The sequence below is a fragment of the Euprymna scolopes genome, chromosome 21, assembly GCF_053919585.1.
Source record: "Euprymna scolopes isolate OS-2025 chromosome 21, ASM5391958v1, whole genome shotgun sequence".
Lineage (NCBI taxonomy): Eukaryota > Metazoa > Mollusca > Cephalopoda > Sepiida > Sepiolidae > Euprymna > Euprymna scolopes.
The window spans coordinates 14,916,051-14,943,384 of NC_136502.1; the positions used below are offsets into that span (position 1 = coordinate 14,916,051).

Here is a 27,334-nt window from a genome sequence, read left to right on the forward strand (position 1 = left end):
AGCTCGATAAAACCAAATAGGAAATGGAGCTTATAATATATGTATATATACATGTATATATATATATATGTATATATATATATATATATATATATATATATATATATATATATATATATATATATATATATATGTATATGTACATATATATGTATATATATGTATATGTACATATATATGTATATGTACATATATATATATATATATATATATACATATATATATATATATATATATATATATATATATATATATATATATATATATATATATATATATATATGTATATGTACATGTATATAAACTCGGGATATAATTCACAAATTAAATTCATAAATAAAAATGATAGAAACATAAACTGCATTGAAAATAAACCTATTAAGAGCGTAATAACATATAATATGGCAATGTCTGCCCGTATGCGAGTCAAGAAAAATAACCAAGAGACAAAAAAAGATAAAACCAAACTACAAATATTAGATAATAATACAAATAAACAGCAAACCAAAACCCGTAAACGTAAGAATAGACATAAGGAGACCCTATGGTTCAACCCCCCCCCCATATTCCAAAAACTTAGAGACAAACATAGCCAGAGAATTTTTTAAAATATTAGATAAGAACTTTAAAGCCCCCCATAGATATAATAAAATTTTCAATAAGAACACAATTAAAGTCTCTTACTCTACTATGCCTAACCTTCATCAAAAAATAATTAGCTCTAATAATAAGAAAATTAATAAGCTACAAAATACAACTATACAAAATATATCGGACTGTAACAGTAGAAGAAAAAATAAATGTCCCCTACAAGGCTCATGTAAAATTAAAAATGTTATCTATAGCTGCACAGTATCAAAAACTCCAAATCTACATGAACCTATTAACAGCCATAACTCAACTACCAGATTAAATAATAACACCAACTTGAACCAATCTACCGATCAATTACAAATCAACCCACCATATAATAATCCGGCACCAGACCTAACGGAAAATAATTACAATAAGCAAGAGGTAATATATTTTGGTTCCACATCTGGCCTAATAAAACATAGAATTTCAACGCATAAACATTCTTTTAAAAATAACTCTCTGTCAAACCAAACTACTCTATCCAACTATATTTGGCAACTAAAAAATAGCAATATTTCTTTCAACTTAAAATGGCGAATAATTGAGACTTGCAAATCATATAAACCAAGAGATAAATTTTGTGCACTATGTACAAAAGAGACCCTAAAAATTTTAAAATATGAAGATATAAAAAATACAACCACACTATTAAATTCAAGACAGGAGCTAATATTTACATGCAGTCATAAACGTTGGTTTAAATTTAATAAATATAAACCACCTTAAATCATTAAAAATTTCTTATTAGTAAAAATAGATTACAATTTTTTTTTTTTTAATAAATTAAGTTAGTCCAATTATCCCCCTTACACCATTTACAAATGACAATTATCTCCCCTTACAACATGTGATTACATAAACAACATTCGAAATATAAACCGTAGCGTCTTTAAATCAAAAGTACGCTAACGGAAATAATTTATTGCACAGGCGTCCCCCCCCCTTTTAAAATTCATCATTCAATGAGGTAAAAAGCTATAGCAAACATCTAAATGAGCATTTTAACCATAGTTCCTGATTTCAAAAAGCGAAAAATTAAAAGGTAAATTTCTCTCTATATTTTTTTATATATATACCTGTATATCTATGTATATATATATGTGTGTCTATTTTTTCATATATATGCATATATATTTGGAATGTGGTACTTAAAGCAAACTTATAATTTAAATTCAAATCTATATTTCACTCTATTTCTTTTCTATCTCTAACCCATATTAATTTTCTTATAAATTTTAAATCCAGACCTTTTATTTCAATTTTTTTCAGATACATCTGCCTTACTTTTAATGCTAGGTTTATTTATGGTGTCTTTTACATTTAATAAAAACCCTTCAAAATTTGCTGACGAGGAGACCTTGCTTATTAAAAAACTATATGTAATTATTGTACGTAACTTGATGTCTACCACAATAAAAAGTATTGTTTTCCGAAACGATCGTACAGATAATTGATTTTGTTGTTGTTCCTTCTTATGAAACGGATTTTTAATTTAATTATAATTTGATTTTCAAATTTTAAATTATCAATCACATTACTTAATATTGAATTAGCTCTAGGATATTTACCTATCGAGCTTATTATATATCCAAATTACAACGAGCACTTTCTCTTTCCTGTATTTTAATTAAACTAGTAATTTCACTGTTACATTGAAATAATACACTCAGCTCTTTAGACTATTGTTCTAATCTCCTTTAAATGTACATATATATATATATATATATGTATATGCATATATAAACATATATATATATATATATATATATATATATATATATATATATATATATATATAAATTCTTTGTTTCTTCTTCTCTCTTAGTTTCCCTCTCTGTCCTGCTCTAAGCAAGTCTGTCGACCTCGTCAACAGATCCCAAAACTCCATCATGACAAGTTTCAAGAAAAAATACACAATTAAACCCAGCTCTCCAACTTCCAACAGACCACCACTACCATGTCTCCTTCTCCATCATCAGGGGTCTATGTTCTAACCTTCTACAGGAGACTAAACCAGAACTGTTATTTCTAAGTGAAACTTGCATTGGACAGACCATTTCCCTAGATGAGTTTGTAATTAAAGGATACTCTAACTTCCAAATCTGACCCCCAATATCGCCATGGCCATGGAATATTAAAGATGGCTTTCCATGTGGTAGGGACATCTCCAGAGAAGATCCTAACTTACCCTATATGTGCTTCCGGGTTGCACTTGCTCACACTATTGCGTTTATATTTACTCTCTATGGCCCCACAACAACAGTTACTATCTTTAAAAGCATATCTGAGAAAATTGACCACGTCCTATCTGCTAATATTCACGTATGTGGAGACTTCAATGTTCACAATGTGGAATGATTAACTACTCAAACAAGACTGATGATGAGGGCAGGTTCTGTCATGATTTCTCCATTGCTTATGACTTCACTCAGATTGTTCATGAACCCACCCGTGTACCCGACACTGACGGCCAGTATGCGAGCCTCCTAGACCTTTTTCTCACAACTTACCCTAAACTATGTTTAGTTTCCGTTCTGTCTCCTCTTGGATCTTCCGACCACTCTGTTGTATCAATTAAGATAAAAATGAATTGTAATAAGTCCTCAGACATACCTCTCCATCATACAGTATATCAATACACTATGGCTGACTGGGATATCTTCCTTACATTTATATCAGATCTACTTCTGCGTTCCATGTTTAAAAAGGATGTGTCCTCTATAATATCAGACCTGACAGAATGGTTAATTGTAGGTATAGACCGTTTCATACCCTCAAAAAGTTCCAGCAAAAACCTAACAGTCAGCCATGGTTCTCTAAAGCCGCTTTCAGGACTGCCAGCAACCATTGTAAGAAAGTAATAAAGAATGCAAGAGAGTTGTATGCTCAGTCCGTCAAGTTCAAAATAGCTGAGCAGTAGCTTGGTTCCCACCAGTTTTGGCAAATAGCAAACAGAATCCTGAACAGAAGCGTGTGCTCTATCCCAACTATCATCAATGGACCTGAGGTAATCTCGTCAGCATCAGACAAAGGCAAACTCTTTGCCAAGAACTTTGCAGCTAATTCTACCCTTTGCGATCAAGGCTACCAACCTCCAATATTTCCTCCTATATCAGAAAACATGCTATGTGATATACAAATATCTGTTCGTGATGTTGCCAAGCTAATCAAAAACCTTGATTCCAGTAAAGCCACCGGCCCTGACGGTATTCCAATTATAGTACTCAAAAATACTTCAACCTGAACTAGCGTCAATACTTACAAAACTGTTTAAACATTGTCTTAAGGAGAATTACTTCCCATCACCCTGGAAAATCTCATCAGTATGCCCTGTATTTAAGAATTCAGGTGATCATTCATCCCCCTCTCAGTACATGCCAATAAGTCTCCTGTGCGTCATGAGTAAGTTACTGGAATCTGTGTTAAATAGAGAAATAATCAACCATCTCAGCAAAAATAACCTTCTTAGTGACACCCAATATGGTTTCCGTTCTGCTAGATCTACAGAAGATGTGCTTACAGTTATATCTCATAGGATTAGCAAATCTCTCGACAGAGGCAACCTTTCTAAGGCAATTGCTCTTGACATATCAAAGGCCTTTGATAAGGTATGGCATAAAGGTTTACTTCACAAGATCTTCAGCTATGGTATAGCTGGAAATGTCTTCTAAATTATTAAATCATTTCTCTCTGATAGGTTCATAAGAATAGTAGTTGATGGGCAGAAATCAGAAGCTCACAGTATTAATGCTGGTGTCCCTCAGGGGTCCATCCTGGCCCAACTCTCTTCCTGCTTTACATTAATGATCTTCCAAATCACATCCTTACATAATTTGTAGACATTTATGCTGTTGACACTACTATCTATGGTAGCACATCTAAGACAGTAAATGACCAAGTTCTCTCTGGTTCTCTCTCCTCTGATCTTGAGCATGTGGTACAATGGGGAAAGGAGTGGCTGGCCACTTTTAATGCATCTAAAACCAAGCTTTTATCTTTATACTATCAACATTCTGGTCCCCATCTGGCGACAACTGAAATGAATGGCTCTCGTCTTGGGGAGGCCTCATGTTTTGATAAGCTTCTGTGCTTGACCTTTACTCCTGATCTTAAATGGAACACGTACATTAAATCTGTTGCCAAGGCCGCTGGAAAAATGGTAGTATCCTTCTATCGATCCAGTAGATATCTTACTGCTGATGCAATTCTCTATCGATTTAAGAGCCAGGTATGTCAAAGGATGGAGTACTGTTGCCACATTTGGGTAGGAGCTGCTAGAAAGACTTGTCCTGCCTTGATAGAGTTCAAAATAGACTTTGTAGCCTCGTTGGAGATGTCCTTTTCTCTTCTCTGCAACCTCTATCTCACAGAAGAGATGTTGTGAGTTTGTCTCTGCTGTATTGTTATTTTCATGGCAAGTGCTCGACTGAACTTCAATCTACGGTCCTCCCTCGCCAAACTTTCACAAGAAACACTCGTCTAGCTGTAAACACTATCAATAATTCCGCCCCACCCCACACACTTTATCTGTGCCTAAATCTAAACGTAGATTCCATGAAAAAAGCTTCTTTCTTAGCCTGTGAAACTGTCTTCCGTTCTCCTGCTTTCCAGCTGACTACAATCTGGTTGTCTCAAGTCCAACATAAACAAGTACTTGATGAGCTGTTCCATATAAGTTAACAAATTTACCTAATTTTCATTACTAACAATTACTATATCGTGCAATTGACTACTTTACATTCTTAACCCCTATCCTCGAGTGGTCTCTGGGCCTTGATAAGTGGTGATGCCTATGTAAAAAAAAATAAATAAATAAATAAATAAATAAACGTATATATATATATATATATATAAATATATATATAAAAAGTGACCTTGTCGGTGTATGTGCGAAAAATCTCTATCAAATTCCTTTCTGAATATTTGGTCTACAGAGTTGAAATTTGATATGTAGGGTATTTGGACATGTAGCACACTTTCGATTTGGTTTTTAGCTGGCAAAAATTGCTGCTAATGGGTTAAAAATTGAAAACAAAACAGTTGACTTTGGCAGAGTAAATCGAATAAAACATTTTTGCACATACACAAAAGTAAACATTCATAGCTCAAAGTCACTTAATATTGTAATCTTTCATATTTATCTGTTCATTGCTCAGATGGTAATGATGCTGAAGGGATAAATAATGACTAAGGCTAATAATCAAGAAAGAATTGGCTTTATGATAAGAAGAAATCCGCATGAATTATAAGATAATATTTATGCGTATTTTACGACTGGGCAGTCTACTAGTATATAATAAGCGATATGTTTATAAAAGTGAAAGGGTGTGCGTTTGTGTGTGTGCGTGTGTGTGTGTGATGGCATTTCTCAACCTATATACTCAGCAAATTTTTGATCTGTAGACTTGAAATTTGGTATATAGGGTATTCAGGGAAATGGGAAACTTTTTAATCAGTTTTCATCCGGAAAAAACGGCTGCAAGAGGGTCAAAATTGAAAAACTGATATTTAGGAGGGTCATCAGATTTTTATCTCTTTGTCGACTGTTTCATGACTGCACATGCGTGAATCGTTCACATGACAGCTAACTTATGTTAAGAATAAGTAGGTTTGAAAACACTTTTCAAAGGATGTGGCAAGCTGGTCTAATGGTTACTGTAGTTGACTGACTGGGTTTAGGTGTATGTCTTGATCTCATATCGAGTATTTTTTTATTTACAAGTTGTGAACTGTTTAGAAAAAATATAATACTCGCATGCACATGTCTCAGTTTCTTTCCGTTTTTTTTTTACTCCATTTTTTTTAAAGGAATTTAACGTTACATTTAATATCAGGCAACGCTGGGTACATCTGCTAGTAGTAGTATCTCTCTCTCTCTTTCTCTCTCTCTCTATATATATACTAGCAAAAGTACTCATCGTTGACTGGGTTCAAAAACAGCCTACAGAAAATGGACTCTGATTTATGAAAGTATGATAGGTTATGAAAAGGAAGGGTTGTAAAGAGATAGCCTCGAATTCGGGGGTATCAAAACCAAAGCAAAATATGATGAAAGTAAAAATAAAATAGATAAACCCCATAATTTATTTTCCCATACCTGTTCACACTGAAACACTTATCACAATATTCTGTGGATCTATATTAAAAAACCTTGTTAAACTTTGTGACATATTTACATTCTATGGAGGTCAGGCGCGAACGAACACCCCATAATTTTATTATACCATATTTCTTCAAACTGAAACATAATTATCAAAGTATACTTACGCAGAGAGGTATGAAAAGTCTTTATCAAAGTTTATGCCTATTTCCATTCTATGGAGGCCAGCGCGAACGCAGACCCCACAATTTTATTATACCATCCCTATTTAAGTTAAAACATACTTATCAAAGTATTATTATGTACATCTATATCAAAAACACTTGTAAACGTTTTTTTTTTTAATTTTTAAATTTTTTATTTACATACTTTGTGGACCAGGCGTAAACGAAGACCACACAATTTTAATGAACCACCGTTCTGCAGAATCAAACATACCCATTCCTGTGTCTCGATACATCTTCTATCATTATATGCAATCAGTTTTTTAAAATAGTCAACCATATAGGAGCCTATTCGTGACCAGACACACACACACCCAGACATTCAGCTTTATATTATATATATATATATATATATATATATATATATATATGAGAATAATGGAAATAGTATTCTGACAAAATAGAGAAATAAAAAGGAACAAACCGAGTTATGTGTTCATCAACGTTTTGTCTTTACTTCCAGAGGAAGTCTCGAAATAAAGACAAAACGTTGATGAACACATAACTCGGTTTGTTCCTTTTTATTTCTCTTTCTCTCTCTCTCTATATATATATAGATAGATAGATTATTATTGTTTTATGCAGAAAGAGGAAACTCTTTTAATGAACAAATTGATGTTCAAACTTGAATGTAATTTCATTTACTTCTTTTATAGTCTTCTAGTCTTTTATAATCTTTTACTCTTTTATACTCTTCTAGTCTTTTATAATCTTTTACTCTTTTATACTCTTCTAGTCTTTTAGTCTTCTACTCTTTTATACTCTTCTAGTCTTTTATAGTCTCTAGTTTTATAGTCTTTTATAGTCTTCTAGTTTTATAGTCTTTTATAGTCTTCTAGTTTTATAGTCTTTTATAGTCTTCTAGTTTTATAGTCTTTTATAGTCTTCTAGTTTTATAGTCTTTTATAGTCTTCTAGTTTTATAATCTTTTATAGTCTTCTAGTTTTATAGCCTTTTATAGTCTTCTAGTTTTATAGTCTTTTATAGTCTTCTAGTTTTATAATCTTTTATAGTCTTCTAGTTTTATAGTCTTTTATAGTCTTCTAGTTTTATAATCTTTTATAGTCTTCTAGTTTTATAGTCTTTTATAGTCTTCTAGTTTTATAATCTTTTATAGTCTTCTAGTTTTATAGTCTTTTATAGTCTTCTAGTTTTATAATCTTTTATAGTCTTCTAGTTTTATAGTCTTCTAGTTTTATAATCTTTTATAGTCTTCTAGTTTTATAGCCTTTTATAGTCTTCTAATTTTATAGTCTTCTAGTCTTTTATAGTCTTCCAGTTTTATAGTCTTTTATACTCTTCTAGTCTTTTATAGTCTTCTAGTTTTATAGCCTTTTATAGTCTTCTAGTCTTTTATAGTCTTTTATACTCTTCTAGTCTTTTATAGTCTTTTAGTTTTATAGTCTTCTAGTCTTTTATAGTCTTCTAGTTTTATAGTCTTCTAGTTTTATAGTCTTTTATAGTCTCATACTTTTTATAGTCTTTATATATTCTCACACTAATATATATTTCTTAAAAAAAAACTAATTTTTCTATTGATTAATGATCTCATGGAAATTCCAAGGGTAAATAAAGAAAATAAATTTGAATTTTTTACTATCTTGAGACAACAAACAATTAAATTGAATTTTATCAACAGATAAGAAATATATTTTCGATAACAAATCTGAAGTTCTTTTTTTCCCATCTCTTTCATTATAGCTCTTCTGTTTTCAACATTTTATAACTTTACACTTAATTTGCATGGAGGCTTTCAACATTAAAAATGGTGCTCCTCCATTATGATATCGAAATTCAAAAATCCAAATATTGAATTTCAAGTGAAACCAATGGTACATACTTAATTGTCATGTTACAGTAATGAACATTTCCAAAAATTACTAAAAAATGTAAGGTATATGACTGAAACTTGGTGGACAAGTCAGGCATAGACTGAAGTTTATTTCTACCAAATATGGTTGGATTGCAGAAAGGGTTGATGAGACGATCACCAAAGTGTACCAGCATATTACTAAATAGTAATAAAACAAAAACTGTTGGACATTCTTGGTTGAAATTTGATGGACAAGTAATACATAGATTGAAGTTTATTTGTAGCAAATATCGTTGGATTGTATAAAATAATTGTGATCTTTATTAACGATTTTATGTGTGGCATTCTTTTGGTGTCACCTTGTATTTAGAAGGTGATACAGATAAAAATCTGGTAAGCAGTTAAAATCTGGTGGATGTGACGTCCATTCAGGATTACATCTTGTACTGATGAGACAATCACCAAAGTGACCCTGTAGAGCAGTGAACAACAAAAGGCAATAACGGTTGGACATTGATGACTGAAACTTCATGGACAAGTCAGGCATAAACTTAAGTTTATTTCTACCAAATATGGTCGGATTGAAGAAAAGATTGTTATGTTTTATTAATGTTTTCGTATGTGTCATTTTTAAGGTCGCACTGTATAATGAATTCATCACAAAAGCTATCATATTTCAGCATGAAATAACATTTGTTTACCATCAAACAAACAAACCTTATAATTAATAAAGATTTTTTTTTCCATGATATAAGCATCGTTTAAATTTAAATTCAAATCCATAAGTTTAGAAACTCAATACAATGCAGATATTTTTTAGACAAACACTTGTTTCAAAACATGAAGGTCAAAAGATCAGACTCATACAGTATCTTTTTTATTTTTTGAGTAAATATTTATTTTATTTAAAATTTCTAATTTTCAGCTTTTACCAAAGCCCTTATAAGGAAGGTTTGCTTCTTAACAGTGGATTTCTATTAATTTTAACACGTGTGCACATGACTGAATTGGGCAATATGATCTCTATCTTTAACAAATAGAGACTGGGGTCAAACACCATCATGGTTAGTAAGAAAAAAAATAGAAGTATTGTCTAAACATTCCTGATGAGGGATTTGGTATAAGGCAAAAATTAGAAATTTTGGTACTTGTACAGTTTAATCAAGACATTACAAAATGAAAATATCAAAAAACAAAAAAAAAATGCACGTATCTGTTTTGGACTGAAGACCTCTGAAAAGAAAATTTCACTTAATTTGACCGAGTATTTTTTTTTTACAGAAGAAAAACACGTTTTTATGACAGCGTGTTGAAGGTAGCCATCTTTGAATTTTTTTAACACACCATGGGAAGATAACTCAGTTTAAAGCACCGACACTCTCTTCGCATCTTTAATACTAGCTTTTCCTAAAAATCGAAACATGACTACCTTTTGCTCAATATCATATGAAAAAATTGTTTTTTCGGCTGTAAAAAAAAAAATACTTGATGAAATTATGAGAAATTCTTTTTCAGAGAACTTCATTCCAAAACGGATATATACAATATAACCTTTTTTTGATATTTTCATTTTTTTAATGTTTTGATTAAATTGTACAAGTACCGAAATTTTAAATAAATATTTATTAAAAGCATAAAAAATACTGCATGAGTCTGAACTTTTGACCATCATGCTTTGAATTTCATTTTCACCTAAGAGTGAATTTCTATTAATTTTAAACATTCTTAAGTGAAATTTTTGGTGAATTGGTTGGTTGGTTGGTTGTTTTTTTTTTTACAGCATATCAAGCTTTTTTAGGTTATTTAATGCTGAATCTAGTTATTTTGAGGAACTATTTTTAATGGAGTATATTTTTTTTTATGTCAGATTCTATTTAACCCATAGTTGGCACCCTAACAGGTACTACCACTTCGGGTCAGAGTGGACCTGGGAGCAATGGTAATTAAAGGGTGGCTCCACACTCCCCAAAGCCCGCAAGCTGGGGCCTCACCATCGGATATAGTTTTAGGTCATATCCAGGACCAAGTGAATTGGATTAGAATCAGTTTGTGTTTTTTTCTTTTTCTTTTCTCCTGATCTTGAACATTTGAAAATATCAACATTGAAGAAGACCACACAGATCATACATTTCTAGTGATAGAAGTAGTAGTAGTAGTGTCCTATTTATTTAGAAATTTGTAAGGCAAGATGTGAGAGAACAGATTCGTTGATAAAATTTGAGTATTAAAATGCATGCATGAGAAACATGCTGAAAATCAAAAAAGTTGCAACCAAAACTCAAAAAAAAAAAAAAAAAAAAGAAAAGAAAACTCCAAATATAGGTCAAAGGTGAAATTCAAGTCAACTGAGATAAAACAAATTAAATAAACTAGAGGTGTGAAATGAGGAAAGAAAAAAATACAAACTGATTCCAATGCTGATGAAGGCGTCAAATTCGCCAAAAGTTTGATTTTTAAACAAATATTTGTTTAAAAAATTATCTGCATTGTATTGACTTTCTAAATATGAAGTTCAATTTAAAACTTGTAATATTTTTAACTTGCATACCTGTGATGTAAAAAAATTCATATCAATATGCTATCTAAAATTTTAGCAACATATAATTAGGTATACCCATTATTGAGGGTTTTTTTTTATATCAAAATGGATATCATAGAAATGGAATAAGAATGTAGATATTGAGACATTATTTATATTATTATACAAAAGACAAAGACTGTTGAACATTGACAACTAAAACTTGGTGGATAAGTCAGGTATAGACTGGAGTTTATTTTTACAAAATATGGTTAGATTGAAAAAGGATTGTGAATTTTATTAACGGTTTCAGGAGTGGCATTATTTTTATTAACAGTTTCAGGAGTGGCATTATTTTTATTAACAGTTTCAGGAGTGGCATTGTTTTTTTTTTGTTTTTTTTTAAGGGGGAGTTACCTTCATAGATGTCATTCGTTTGGGGTCACTTTGTATTTGGAAGGGGTGAATCACTTTGAAGTCATTTGATTGGATAAAATTTGTAAAATTGAAACATTATTTTTGTAAGAAATATAAATCTTTTTTTTTTAATGAAAAAATGTTATTCTAAAGCCAAATTAATTTTATAATACATGTTTTGTTTTTTTATGTTTGGAAAGGCCTGATGTTTGAGTGACACAAGATACAGAGTTGGTGTAAACTTGTTTTTTTCAGCTGACAATATAACTTGTGGTGCTAAAAATATACTTGGTCCCTCATGAGTAAATTGCCACGAATTTGAAGCCTTTTTTTTTTCAATGTTTGTATCAAATGATACGTGTCACACCAGAAAATCAATAATATCCGCAGATCTCAGAATAGAAAAAAAAAAAGTTAATCACAAAATACCTTCTTTTTTTTCATCATCTGAGCTGTGTGAAATGTACCGTTCATTTTTTTAATATATATAATTTTTTTTAATTTGAAATATGAGGTGTGGTAAAAGAAAAAATGTACATTTGATTTACTTTGTGTTCGAATGAATTTCTTTGTGATTATCAAAAGTGCTTGTGGTTTTACCCTTTTCTGCAATGGCACGGTGTTTCCGTAGTTTCCCCTCGTGTGAATGAACGCCAGACAAATTTTTACCCGTAGAAGTCCAACCGGATGACATGGAGTAACCTCGGGGCCACGCATAGCTGTTCTCCCAGCCTGGGTTCATCTGATGGAGATACGGAGGCGTGACAAGCATCGAAGGGATCGAGGGTATTTGTTGGAACCTTGCAGAGGAAGACGGGTGCTCTTGCTGCAAGTCCTGCCTCATGCAAGAACGCTCAAGGCTGTTGGTGTGGGCTGTGCGTGGGAGATTTACTGATGATGGCATACTGCTAGAGGATGTGGAAGAAGTCTGTGTTCTCGGGGTGGAACTGGTCAAGGGTGTCCACCGCGATGAAGAATGGTATTTGCTGGAGGCAGGCAAATGAGAGGAGGGTGCTTCATCCGGGCATTCATCGCTGCAACCGTCTTCTGCTGCTGATGCAGCGAGGATGAGTTCCGGATCATGCTCGGTTAGATGTTGGTTGGATTTCTCAGCAGCTTTATTTATTTCCGATTCCTCGGATATCGGTAAGATATTCTTTTGGCTTTTTCTGCTCGTAGATTTATCAAGAGTGTGCGTAAGCTCGTGGTTTTTTAGGGTTCCTCTCTGGGAGAATGCTTTTGCACAGAACGTGCACTGGTATGGTTTTTCTCCAGAATGGACCCTTTCGTGGTTTCGGAGGTTGGTGCGTTGGGAAAATGCTTTCGCGCACATCGAGCAAATATAAGGTTTTTCTCCACTGTGAACTCGTTCGTGGCTTTTGAGCTCATTGTGCTGTGCAAAGGCGCGGGTGCAGACCCCGCAGACATATGGCTTTTCACCAGTATGAGTTCGGATGTGGTTACGAAGATTCGTAAGTTGCGTGAATGCTTTCGGGCAATAAGGACACTGATATGGACGAGCACCTGTATGCACTCGCTCGTGCGATCGAAGTTCGTTCAGCTGGCAAAACCCACGCTGACAAACCTGGCAAACGTAAGGTTTCTCACCAGTGTGTGTCCGCTCGTGGCTCCGTAAGTTCGTCCTTTGGGCGAACGATTTCTGACAATACCCACATGTAAACGGTTTCTCGCCAGAATGAACCCGCTCATGACTTTTCAAATACGTTCGACGATTAAAACTCTTGCTACAATGAAGACACCTATGCGCTTTGAAATATCCGTAGACATTTACTCGGTTCCGATCTCTTCCTACCCCGCCTCCGTTATCATGGCTACCATTACCACAGCAGCCTTCCTCGCTGCTGCTGCTGCTGGGATTAGGGAGGCTTGTCCGTGGCCCAGAGTGAGCAGTACTGACAGTTGTATTCGGCAATGTCTTATTGACAACTTTCCGACTCGACATAGAACTGGAGGTGTTCGTCAACCCATGTTGGGTGAAACTTTTTCCGTAGCTACCATAGCTGGGAGCATTTGCACTTGTTGCTGCAGTTGATACCGGAGTTGTTTGCTCTTCTTCATTTGGGTTGTCCAACATTGGGAATACAGATTCTCCGCTCGGGGCATGATTAAATTGCTTCTCATTACTGTTGCGAAAATAGTCCTGATTTTTGTCAAGGTCTTCAGCTGGGAACGATTTGCCAGCTATGTCCGGAATGTACTGCTTACCTAAAAGAATAGAAAAAAATTCATTAGACCAACGAAATCTTTCAATACAAGCATTTATGTATGAGCAAACAGTTAATAAAATATGTTAAAAAACACTTTGAAATGAGTTAAAAACATATTTAATCTGAAAAGGAAATACTAGATAAATGGATAGTCCTTAATCCGCGGAGTTTCGAAGAAATACTTTCCTTCTCATCAGCGGGATCGGATTTTGCATGCAGAAGTATTTGATGAAACAACAAGTAAGTCAAAGATCTTACTTGAAAACAAAAAAAAGTGAAGCAGAGGGAATATGGTGAAGAAAAAGGTGATTACACATGAATGGATAGTCTGGTGGAAGATAACAAATCCAGTGACGGTAAAATCCAAATGTAAACTTCAAGAAAGTTAAAAGAATTTCCATTTGTACAAGTAAAATCCAAGGAGATCCCGTAATTGGAAGAAGATGGTCCATAATAATCCAAAGGAAGAAATCCATGGAATAATTCACAAAAATGTGTACAAGGAAAAAAGAAAAGATTCCAATAATATTAATAAAAGAAAAATAAGATATGCTTTTTACTCTACTTCCGAAACATAAATATAAATAAGAAAGATCAGGGAAGATATATATATATATATATATATATATATAAATAATAAATATTATAAATGAACAATATACAAGACAGCTAAAGATTATCATATAAATATTATACTAATATTTATATGAACGTTAATTTTACAGTATTATACAAGCTATAAACAGAAATAATTTCAAAATTTCATTTAATTACATATACATACTAGCAGGAAGACCTGATGTTCCTCTAGATTGAATGATGATCAAAAAACGTTTAGCACATTTTTATTGTCATCGAAATTGGTGAAATTGCTCATTTTTTTTTAAATCAAATCGATTGATTGCCTGCTCTAGTTAGGGACCAATTGCGGTGCACTGGGAGGAAACTTCACATATCTCCGTGCAGTGACTTCGTCCATAATACATTGTAGTCTACATTGCACTGTAGAGAATCTATTGCTGATTTTATAAAAATATTGTTTGTATATAATGGCTTGAATTAAAGTTTAAAATGCAAAAATCAAGTGTCATGGTTCAATTGCGCTCTAAGCAGAAACATTCATTTTGAACGCACTCTTGCCATATAAAAGAACCTATTGTTGATTTTATATTTTGGATACGTTTGTACAGTGATAAAACTTCCCAAATGCACAGGTGATATTAGAAAATGCAAAAGTGGTAACTTTTGTCAAAATTGGACCGTTTCGTCTTGAATGCTTTTTCGTTTATCGATTTTCGATAATTATCAGAGGCATTCGGGTGCAAAACCTAAGGACACTCTCAGACATATAAGGTAAGTTTTTGTGAAATTTAAAAAATATCAGCCCAGCCGTTTTGGAGTCCATAGGAAACAAATTCACAGACAAAGTTCCTTTTATATATATACATGTATAATATATATTTTATATTATAGATGTATAATATAATGCTCATGTCGCGGATTCGCTCCACTGGGCATGAGCATTGGAGGTTCAGAGAGTGTCTATCTGATGCACAACATATATTGCACGTAAACTGCACAAGCAAGTTTGGAGCCAAGGTGGAAAGTCCTGTGGTGATGGAGTGAGATTACGTCAACACCGAGGGATAAAGCACTGAGGCCCCAACTAGTCATCGTCAAGATTGACAGATTGTATGACGATGAAATACATAATTGCTATTTCATGTATCCACATAAAATTTGATAAAGAAATATATTTTATATATCGATTTTCAGTATTTACTTCAACAGTGCTCAATATATGAGTAGAGTTAGGTAATAAGTTATGAAAATATATTTATTTTCTGCTTTTCATCCTTGTAAGGACTCACCATTAGCCTGGAAAATTTTGTAGTTTAATTGCCATATATATTTTCATAACTTTATATATATATTAGCAGGCCGCTTGACGTTGCCCGGTCATAAGATATGTATAAATATTATATTTTAATTCATGCAGATTTATTATTATGGATTATTAATTCTCTGTTGATTATAATCTGATATATAATAATGATTTCAAAAGTTATTAAAAAAATATGTCTTGAGTACCATCTGCTAGAATCGAAACCAGAACGTTTAGCACTCCAGCTTTAGTTGCTATTTATCTATCCAATGTCTTTACCATCTGAGCTACTGATAAATAGACACGAAGGGTTAAAAATTAAGTGACTTTTAACTATGAAAGTTTAATTTTGCAGGGGTAATGTTTTATTTGACGTACCCTGCAAAGGTGAACTTTTTGTTTTCAATTTTGACTGCCAATCATCAAGTTTTGCCAGCTAAAAATCAAATCGAAAGTCTGCTACAGTTCCAAATACTCTATATATCAAATTTCAAGTCTGTAGACCAAATATTCAAAAAGGAGTTTGTTAGAGAATTTTTGTACACACACCAACAAGAGCGACATATTAATGCTTATGTAAAAACAAATAAAAATAGATATATAATATATATTTTTTTAATTAACAATAATTTTATTTTAATAGTTAATATAATTTTTAATTAATAATAATTTTATTTTAATAGTTAATATAATTTTTAATTAACAATAATTTTATTTTAATAGTTAATATAATTTTTAATTAACAATAATTTTATTTTAATAGTTAATATAATTTTTAATTAAATAATAATTTTTTTCTACCTACATACAGTAGTGTTTCAAGCTTACACAATCATCAAAGCTGGAAGTGATAATTACTGCTGGTTACGGTACTCGAACCCAGTCAACAAAGTCAACTTTAGCTTTGCAAGCTGGCGTTCTTCTACTCGGCCATCAGGAACTAACTTTTAAACAGAAATGGATTATAAAGCCATTGTCATAATTCAGACAGAGATAAGAGTATTCTAACAAACAGGAAATTCGTGAATGATGCATGGAGCTAATTTGCAGCCTTATTTTCAATTCTATGTTCACAGCAGAAAATATCGTTTCATTTAATAACAAATACATGCGTCCAACAAAAACAAAGCACATTTAAAGTACATAAAAATTATATACTGCATATTTGTGTGTGCAAAATCTTGATCCAGGTTTGTTTTAATTTTCAAAATTTGATTTTTATGTCATAGATATATATCGGCATAATCACGCTGACACACTGGTTCTCGTCAGATCACTGAAGTTAAGCAACGTTGAGCCTGGTTAATATCAGATGGATGACCATTTAGGAATTCTAGGTGCTGTATATGCTCTCCACCTATCTCGGCATTTGTTTCCAGTCGTCCTGTACTTCACTTGCCACTGGTATTTAACAATGTGGACTCAGGAGAGGTGTGGTTGGAGATTGTGCACCTCCTGCCACAAAAATTTCACATGCAAGCAACCCTTCGTGGGTATCCATAGTCTGTCCAAGACTGAAGGAGCCTGCTTTATATATATATATATATATATATATATATTCGTAGGCCACCCGAGATGGCCTGATCATAAACTATGCTTAAATATTAAAATATAATATGCTTAAATATAAAAAAATTATTCAGATTTCGTATTTATTATTATAGAAGCAATTTTCTATTGATTATTATATTGTACCAAGTATTAGTAGATTGAAGTGAATTTAGTTACTTATGACGCTATCTAAACACAGGCATGTCATAATTCAGAAAGCGGTGAAAGTATTCGAACAAGCAGGAAGTCTGACTGATGAATTACGCATACAATGCGACATTATTATATTTCCAAATGCGATAGTATGCGTTTTGAGAGAATGTTGCCGTTTCAAGAATGTATACGTTTTGTATCGAACCATAGCATATTAAATGAATTGAAAATAATCAAACTATAAGTGCCTTTGTGTAGCCAGCATTATATTATTTTTATATTGAGAGAAAGAGAGTAGGGGGGAGAGAGGGGTAGAGAACTAACGAACGAAGGTATCTGTTAATATTGGTGGGAGATGTAGTGGCCAAGAAGGTGGGGATGTCGAGGAGGCTTGACTTGTTCGCACGCTGGTTAGTATTGTGTTTCCAAGAAATGCTTTTAAACCCCGAGTGACTCTAAAGTCTTGAGCTACAAAACCGGGGATAATGAAGCACTCCACCCATTCTTGACTCTCCACCACATCATTCGTCTTTCTTCTAAATTCTTATATCATCTTTTGAAATACCTGTGCTGAGGTTTCATTAATGCATGTGTTACATGTGCCTGTAATCTAATATATAACATATATATATATATATATATATATATATATATATATATATACCACAGGATTCATTAATCTGTGTTCCCATTCACCTAAGGATTCTGATTTATATAAAAATATTTCCGTGTGCTATAATGTTTTCAATTGAAATTCTACACAATTATACAGAATGTAGAAACTATGCATAAATAGAATTCAGCATAATAGTAAAATGAAACCAATCGTCTCATAAAAATTTAATTAACACTCGTTTTTCAAACAAATATGTAAATTAGTTAACCTTCATGTAGTTGCTTGCATATCTGTGACTGAGTATATTAGGAATAGTATCTACTCAGAATTTTATTGTTTATTTTTTTAGCTTAGAATGTAAATACGAAATTTATGAAATACTAGCGAGGTGTGTGTGGAAACTTCGGGGGTAGGGGGGGTTAAAAAAAAAAAGTAAGTATGAGGATCGAACCCAAACCGTTGCGGCAAAGTTGTAAATTAAAGTGTGAAAAATAAAATGTGTGATGTTAACGATTGCCCCATGAGATGCTAACGCAAACACGTTTGAATTTATTTAATTACTTGGATTTGGCAGATGCCCGTTTTAATGAGTTAATGAGGTCAAGTTTGACTGCGGGATAGTATTTACTGCTGAACGCTTTTTTTTGCCCCAAGATGTTATAGGAAAAAGACTAACCCACATGCAGCGGGCGACAAATGTAGAATATTTATCTTCCTGAAATCCAGCAAATTAAATAGACAGGCGAGCTTCATTGTTAAGTGTGAGATATTACGATTTATATGTGATATAAAAAGTTTTAAAAAGTTGTGAAGCGACCGACCGCTTCTCTGAAAAAAGCCTTTTGTAGACATACAGAAAAAGCGAACACACATACATACATACATTTTCGCTTTTATATTTATAGATGATGATCTTTATTTAACTATTAACTTTTATATTTATAGAGGTTTCTGATTTTTATGAAATCTAACATGCCAACGTGAGACATCACCCATGTTGTTTTGAATTCCATTATTTTTAGGGGTCGTCTTCTATGGACGTTACATTAAGTGATTTTGAATTTATGTTTTCTACAGACTCCCTTTTATATTTAGAACTTATAACTCCCTTTAATATTTATAACTTATAACTCCCCTTTTTTTCTTTTCCAAATCTTTTTTTTTTTCATTTCATTCTATACATTCAACTTTCTAGCAGATTTTGAAAAAAAATACATTCGTCTCTGAGGATTGGATAGTGTTCTTTCGCTATCCAACAGAAACATGTGTAAGACCTAATAAAAATTTAGGTGTCTGCATAAAAAAACGCACTAATAAATATTTACGAGTGTGAATTGTTCCCATTTTTTGGCAGCTGGAATGCTAAATAATGGGTGTGTGTATATATATATATATATATATATATATATATATATACATGCCACCCTTACACTCGTCTTCCTAGAAGAGACCCTTTATGAAAGGATAGAGCAGAAGTACGGGCACAATATAAAAACACTCTTCATAAAATCTTGGAAAAGATACCTAGACAACTGTTTTATCCTCTGGAGAACCTCATGGGGGGGATATCAAAGAACTCCACACTTTGCTACAAAATCTACACCCAAAAATAAACTTCACACTAGAACAAAGCCCCACAGAACTACCTTTCCGAGACATCCTAGTAACAATCAAAAACAACAACATAATCACAGACATCTACCACAAACCCACAGACACTCAACAATACCTCCACTTCAAAAGCCACCATCCTAAAAACTGTCTAAAATCAATACCCTACTCCCTAGCACATAGAGTCTGCACTGTAGTAACAGACAGACACCTCCGTTCAACTAGACTAAATGAACTACAAATAACACTGCGGAAAAGAGGATACCCACTACCACTAATACAGAAATGTATTGAACTGGCTGAAAAAATTCCAATAGACCAACTTGTTGAGACACTTGTAGTCTGTCTAAACTGTACGAACGAACAGACTAAACCAAGATGGCCGACTCCTATTTATATCACCACAAGCAAGGGAGGTAACCATGTAACTGAAGCAAGGGAGGTAACCAATGTCTACATTAACATTGCTGCTGTCCTCAAGTGAATAATTTATTTCTGATTTAACAAGTCCCTTAGAAGCTCAGACGAAGCTCCTGCCTTGGTCAAACAATCAGAGACCTGATCACTACCCTTGATCCATTCTATCTGTATCTCTCCTCTACTCTTCATTTCCTTCAGCCTTGCTACATCTATTCTCAATCGTCGATCGCTTACCAGATTGTTGGAATTCAATGTCTCCACAAGTGATGCATTATCTGTCTTGCAGAGAACGTCTGGCAATTTAGATAACTGAAATACCTCTTGTATCATAACCGCAGTCAAAACACCAGCATCAGCTCCCTCATTCAGAGCAAGAGTCTCTGAGGCCAATGGGCTTTTTGTCACTCTGTCCAATTTCTTTGACGCCCAACACATGGGGGCCATTTTGTCAGTACTTCCTCCAATAAAGACAACAAAACCACCCTGTGAAGATCCATCTTCCAGACTGGCATAAGAGGCATCAGTATAACACAAAATGTGTAAATCTGAGGGCTTTCCCAATTTTGGAAATGTTATAGAACCCTTCTTGGATTTCAATTTTGATAAGGCTTTATTCGCCTCAAATAAGGCTTTTACTTTGGGATGCTTTCCAGTGTTGCTCATTTTACACACATCAAAAGCTATATCAGGGCGTGTTTGAGTTGAAACCCACATCATCTGACCTGCAAGTCTCTTCAACTCATGCTTTTCTTCTTCATTCAGTTCATCATTTTTCCTCAGTATCCTCCCTTTGCTTATTTCTATTGGAGATATGGAAGATACATATAGATCTTGTTCTACAGTGATCCCATTTTCCTGTTGATTAACATTCAGTCCAACATATTTGAATGTTCCACTTTCATGAGATCCCACCTTAAATTTTTCTTTCAATGTTGCAATCACATCCCTTTCAAACTCTGTGTTTCCACAGAAAACAAAGTCATCCACGTGCATAGCAAGAATTCCAGTCAAATTTCCTTTAATATCATGCCACAAAAACAATGCATTATCATAAGCACTTGCTACTCCTTTTAATTCAATCAAAGTCTGAGTAACTCTCTTGTACCATGCCCGTGGAGCATCATTCAATCCATAGATGCATCTTTTTAATTTCCACACTTGAGATTTAGGACAAACATCAGATGGTGGCCTCAGGTACACATCTCTCTCTAAAATACCACCTTGCAAAAAGGCTGAGGTAAAATCTATGGTCTGCAGCATCCAATTCTTTATTGATGCGGTTAGCATGACCATTCGCATAGCTTCACGGCTACATGTTGGGGAGTCCGTTTTCAGATTACTATTTTCTTCATAGCCTTGTGCTACAAGGCGAGCTTTCATTGTTTTCTGATTATCCTTGAATTTTTCAGTAATCACCCATCTTGTGGATATTGTTTTTTGACCTGTGTATGGCACACATTCAAATACTTCATAGGTGTTCATGTTTTTTATTTCTTTATGCTTGGCATCCATTACAGCTTTCGACTGCTCTTGTTCAGCGGTGAGCAGGACTACATTTTCCTGTTCAGTATATTGGGGCACTTCTCTCCAATGATCAATATGATTCCAGTTGATACAAACTTGATCCTCGTTTTCATCCTCAGGTTCTATATTGATCCAATGACTATATTTGCCAGTTGATTTAGGCTGTACTGACATAACCTTTCCTTTCTTCCACTCCCCACTTCCATTTATTTTATAAGTTATGGTCTTATTTCGGCCAGGTTTTTCAGTCTTATCTCTTAAACTGGTAGAACTATCAACAACTTCTTCTCTGTCTATATCTTCACTTTCTACCACTTGATTCTGCAACTCCTCCTCCTCAACTGAAAGGTATTCATTCTTCCCTTCTGTAGTGTTTCCCAGCATTTCAGCTTTTTTTGTTCTTTTTTCGTTGTTTTTATTCACTTTCATCAATTGGCACGGATGCATCCTATAAAATGCTCCGCCATGTCTGATTAAGACAAACTGGCCTTCTCTGCCTAACACTTTTGCTGGACCACGCCATCCTTTAAAACCCTGCCTCCGATAATAGATTTGGTCTCCGGTAGCATAATCTTCATCAGCATAAGTTCTGACATTAGACCTGAGAGCTCTCCTAATTCTCTCACTGGACTCAGCTTCCAAAAAGTTTCTCCTTGCACTATGGAGAGCATTTAAATTTTTTCTCACCATGTCACTTGTAGTAGAGGACTCCATAGCAGGTAACTGGTCTGTCAGAATTGAGGGTGTATTTACATTGAAACCGAATACAAGTTCATTTGGACTGTGTCCAGAGTAATTGAGGAGGGCATTTTTTGCACAAATAGCCCATGCCAAGGCAATTTCAGGTTCACACTTCTCATCGTCAATTGTTTTTTTCATTGCCTCAGCAACTATCAAATTATGACGTTCTACAGTACCGTTGCTGAATGGACTTTCTGCGGCAGTAGTACAGGTCTCTATGTTGAGTTTTTCATTCATCTGTCTATAGTGTTCGTTGTTGAATTCACCCCCATTATCACTCAGAAAACGAACAGGAGATCCGAAATAGGTAATCCACATCATAAAGATGTTTTTAATGATCTCCTCCTTCTTCTTTGTTTTGATCAATGTTGCCGCTGAATACCTGGTAGCGGCATCAATGAGATGTAGTATCCACACCTCATTGTGGATGAACTCTTTCAAATCCATGCAAACTGTGTGATTAAATCTATTGCCAAGAGGCAATCCCACAACCGGTCGCAGTGGAGCTTTTTTAAATCTAAGGCAAATTTGACAGTTTTCACAAACCTCCTCAATCGCCTTTATAAATTCCTTGTCATTGAATTTGCCACTTTTTTTAACCAAGGAAACAAGTTTTTCCTTCGAGGCATGAGCAAACTGTCGATGAAGTTTTTCTGCTTTTTTTTTTTTTTCTGTGAAAGAACACTGACCAAAATTCTGAACATGTAATACAATGTTCTTAGTACCACTATGATCCAACAACTTATTTGTTAAGGGGAGACAATAGTGCCCTGAAGTTGTGGTCTTTAGTTCAATACATTTATCAAAAATCCAGCACATATCTTTCCGGAAATCTAGCACTATTCCTGCTGTCTTCATTGATTTGTGACTTAATAGAAGAGGCAAGTCGTTTTTCACAATATCTGCTTCGATATAAACTCTTATACCTCCGAGTGTAACTGGAAATTTAGCAACTTTAATTGCTGTGACAGCCACTCCATCACCAAAACAAAAACTCCGGTCTGAGTTCGTATACTTCACTGGTTGCAGGTCACTTTCATTTAAAGTATCTAAATAAACATCAAGCCACACTTCGCCAGCCAGTGTGCGAGTACAAGCAGAATCCAAGACTGCCATTCCAAATGTTTCCTTTACAAGATTTGAGATTTTTTCATTTGTACTGTTCAAATAAATATTTTCTTGAATGAACAACGTAATGTGTATTTGTTCTGTCGCTTCCGTAAACCCGGGCGTATTTCTAGGACACTCTCTAATTAGATGGTTCGGAGACTGACATTTGTAACACAACAACACGTTTCCACTTCGGTCACATGGATTAGATTGTCCTCGACGAAAACGCCTTTTGTTGTTACCCGGTTTAGAATAATTATAGTTGACGATTTCGGGCTCTGATTTCACTGCCGGTACATTTTCATCACGATAAATGTCACCAAATACTTTCTTTATCGATTCCTTCATGTTTTGATACGTCAAAACAGAACACGTTGTCCGCGCTAATTTTTCGTTCTCTTCCGATATGTTAACCGCGTTCAAAACAAGAAAAGCTTGCACTCCTTCCGGTAGAATAATGTAGAATTTTTTTAATCTTTGGTACAAAAACTCATAACGAACAAGAAAGTCATTTATACTGGTACCTGACGATCTTTTATAAGTGTAAAATTCCTTAAAAGTCATGTAAGCGCGCGTGTGTTCATCCTTTAAATATATGTCATCCAGTTTCTTTATTAAGATCTTCAAGCCATCTCGTCCGCCGATATCACTTGTTGGCAATTCACGGACACATTCTCTAATATTCGGTGGTAGCGTCAAAAACACTGCTGGCCCTTTTTTTTCCTCAGAAAGATCCGTGAACAACGACCACATTTCAACGTCTTGTTTCCAGTTCTCGTAAACATCCTCCCCCTCCAACAATGGAGGTTGTTTGTTCGAAGTTGCCATATCCGATATCCGATCTGTCTAGTGCTACAGACAAGCTGTACAAAAATAAAAAATTTTTTTTTTTTTTTTTTTTTTTTTCGTTTTGTCGCACACAGAGGGATATCTCTGCTACCATTTGTTGAGACACTTGTAGTCTGTCTAAACTGTACGAACGAACAGACTAAACCAAGATGGCCGACTCCTATTTATATCACCACAAGCAAGGGAGGTAACCATGTAACTGAAGCAAGGGAGGTAACCAATGTCTACATTAACACAACTAAGAACCCCAAAAGAACATAACAAAGAACAAATTTTAGCATACGTCTCTACACACAACACAAACAACCCAGAACTATTTACACAGATAACAAAAAACCTTTTCATAAACCTTATCCTCCTTAATCAGAACGACAAACTAAACAACATACTTAAAACAAAAAAAAAAAAAAACGCCAACCCAAAAACTTACAACACATCCTAACTTCCTCAAAACTCGTTCCACACACTACAAAAGGGGTTACAAAATGCAACAAACCGCGATGTGGAGTATGTGACATAATAATAGAAGGTAACACATACACATTCAAAAACCCAGCACAAACATTCAAAATAAAAAAGGATCTAAATTGCACCTCCAGAAATGTAGTATATGCACTAAGATGCACAGCATGCAACAAATCCTACATAGGCGCCACCAAAAATTTCAGCAATAGAGTGGCCTTACATAAGAGCAACATCAAAATTGCAGATAACAGACACCTCTATGTTTCAAAACACGTACATACATGCAGCGAAAACAGCTTCAAAATAATGCCAATCTTCCAAACAGACAATTATTTTTATTTACTTGCACAGGAAAAAATTTCATCACCAGATTCACTCCTGAACTGAACAGAGCTTAATATCAACACACAAAAACATGAAATGCAAGACACACTCGCATGCACATCCATATATATATATATACACAGCCACATATAAATCACAACCGACACATTAAAACACACACGCGCGCATACAACCACATACAGACATAACACCCCTATCTCTAATACAACACACTGAACAATACCAACCCTACTTAACCTCGAAAACAACAACACTAGGAAACACCTAGAACCATAGTATAATATCTGTTCCAACACCTCGCTCCCTCCTCAGTCAGTGGAAGAGAACCCCCTCATGACTGAGACAACTATCATCCCCCTCCCATACCTATACCCCCTCCAATTGCCCCCCCCCTCTGGGGAACAAAATCTTCCCCACACTAGGAACCGACCCTGGGTCTGGCCATACCCACATGGGCAGATAAATAAATAGAAACATTAAAAAATCCCCTATACATATTTTTAAATACACCCCTCTATCTAAGCAAACATAATATAAAGAACACCCGAAAAGACTGAAACGACGTAAAATCACAATACTAAAATCCAAGAATCCAAAAAATAAATATCAAAATAGAATGAAAGCACCCCTACCCTTATTTCAGAAGAGCTGGTCCCCCCCTCCGCACATATACACATTAGTAACAACCTTGTATCACAGTCACCTTCCTAGGGAAGCAAATAATCTCATAATACTATAAAACAGTACACACATTCTCAAACCAATAAAAGAACACACACACACACCCACCCACCCACCCTAAACGAAAAAGGAAAAAAAAACAAGCAGAAAGAGAGAATGAGAGAGAGAGAAACACCACACGAGAGTGACTACAAGCCCAATAAAAGAGTAATAAAAATTGAACATGCCAATGAATAATAGACACTTTCACGCCTCCACCCCCCTTGGAAACACTTCAAATTAACTACGAAAAGGGCATTTTACATCTCCAACACATTTGAAAATAATTTCTGACGAGGACGCTTCACAGAACGTCTGAAACACGTAAAAACGATTTCAATGATTTAAAAACATTATTACAATGATCCGAACATAATTCTCAATGAAAAACCAAGACACGGAATAATAAAATAATGTTAAAAAATACACATTGTTGGTGACTACCCTCTTATTTAAATATATATATATATATATATATATATATATATATATTTTTTATATAGACAAATATTACATAGTTGCAACACTGAACATGTTAATGTTTCTAATGAAGCTTATGTGCCACTGAAGGCATCTGGTTCTAGAAGCCTTCAGTCGCACATAAGCTTCATTATGTCGTCTGACAATGACTGTTGGTTCTTGCCAACCAATTGTCCAAAACATTAGCATGTTCAGTGTAGCGACAATGTAATATTTGTGTATATAAATAAAAATATTATATTTTGCTCTGTTTTATTGCCCACTCTTAATAACCTCATTTTAATTCATGAGTTTTATCTCTTGAATACCTTTAATTTGGTGTATATATATATATATATATATATATATATATATATATAGATCATCGTATAACGATTAGATCACTGTCTAACTGACGTAAATGAACATTTAAAATTAAAATGTTTAAATTCAACGTTATTTCACGCGGTTAATGGTAGCCGAATTGATACGGTCTTTGCTAATCGAGCAAGAGGTGTCTCGTGTTGCGGGGTTCGAATCGTTCGACTGGTGTTAATCGTGGCACCCTGCACTGAAGATTCCCGAAAGGATGAAACACTAGTGTCTGTAGGTATTTAATTATTATAGTAAAAAAATAATTATATATATATAGATATATATATTCCAGATAAAAAGTATTTAAGAGTGACAAGGCATAAATTTAATGAGGGTATTGAGAGTGTTTAATAAAAAAGAGCAACATATATTTTTATTAATGTAAACAAATTTACATATTCGCTGGATATGCTAATGATTTTGACAAATGGTCGATTAAAATTAGAATTCCTCATCAGGTGATTTAATAAATGGTTATTTCCAAAGAAGAAACCAGCTGAGTTTGTCAGATTTTCAACTTCAGACCTAAATAGACATAAATAAATAGACATAAATAAATAAACATATCAATACT

General features: G+C 34.0%; 1 protein-coding gene across 1 annotated transcript in view; it reads right to left on the reverse strand.

Annotated features, from left to right (window-relative positions):
• Window positions 1-11,450: 11,450 nt before the first annotated feature.
• Window positions 11,451-27,334, reverse strand: part of LOC145243057 (uncharacterized) — a 130,843-nt gene continuing 114,959 nt past the window's right edge. Inside the window, exon 6 of the mRNA XM_080106162.1 lies at window positions 11,451-13,934. Coding sequence (XP_079962288.1) covers window positions 12,253-13,934 — 1,682 coding nt within the window. The 3' untranslated portion in view covers window positions 11,451-12,252. The remainder of the gene's footprint in view (window positions 13,935-27,334) is intronic.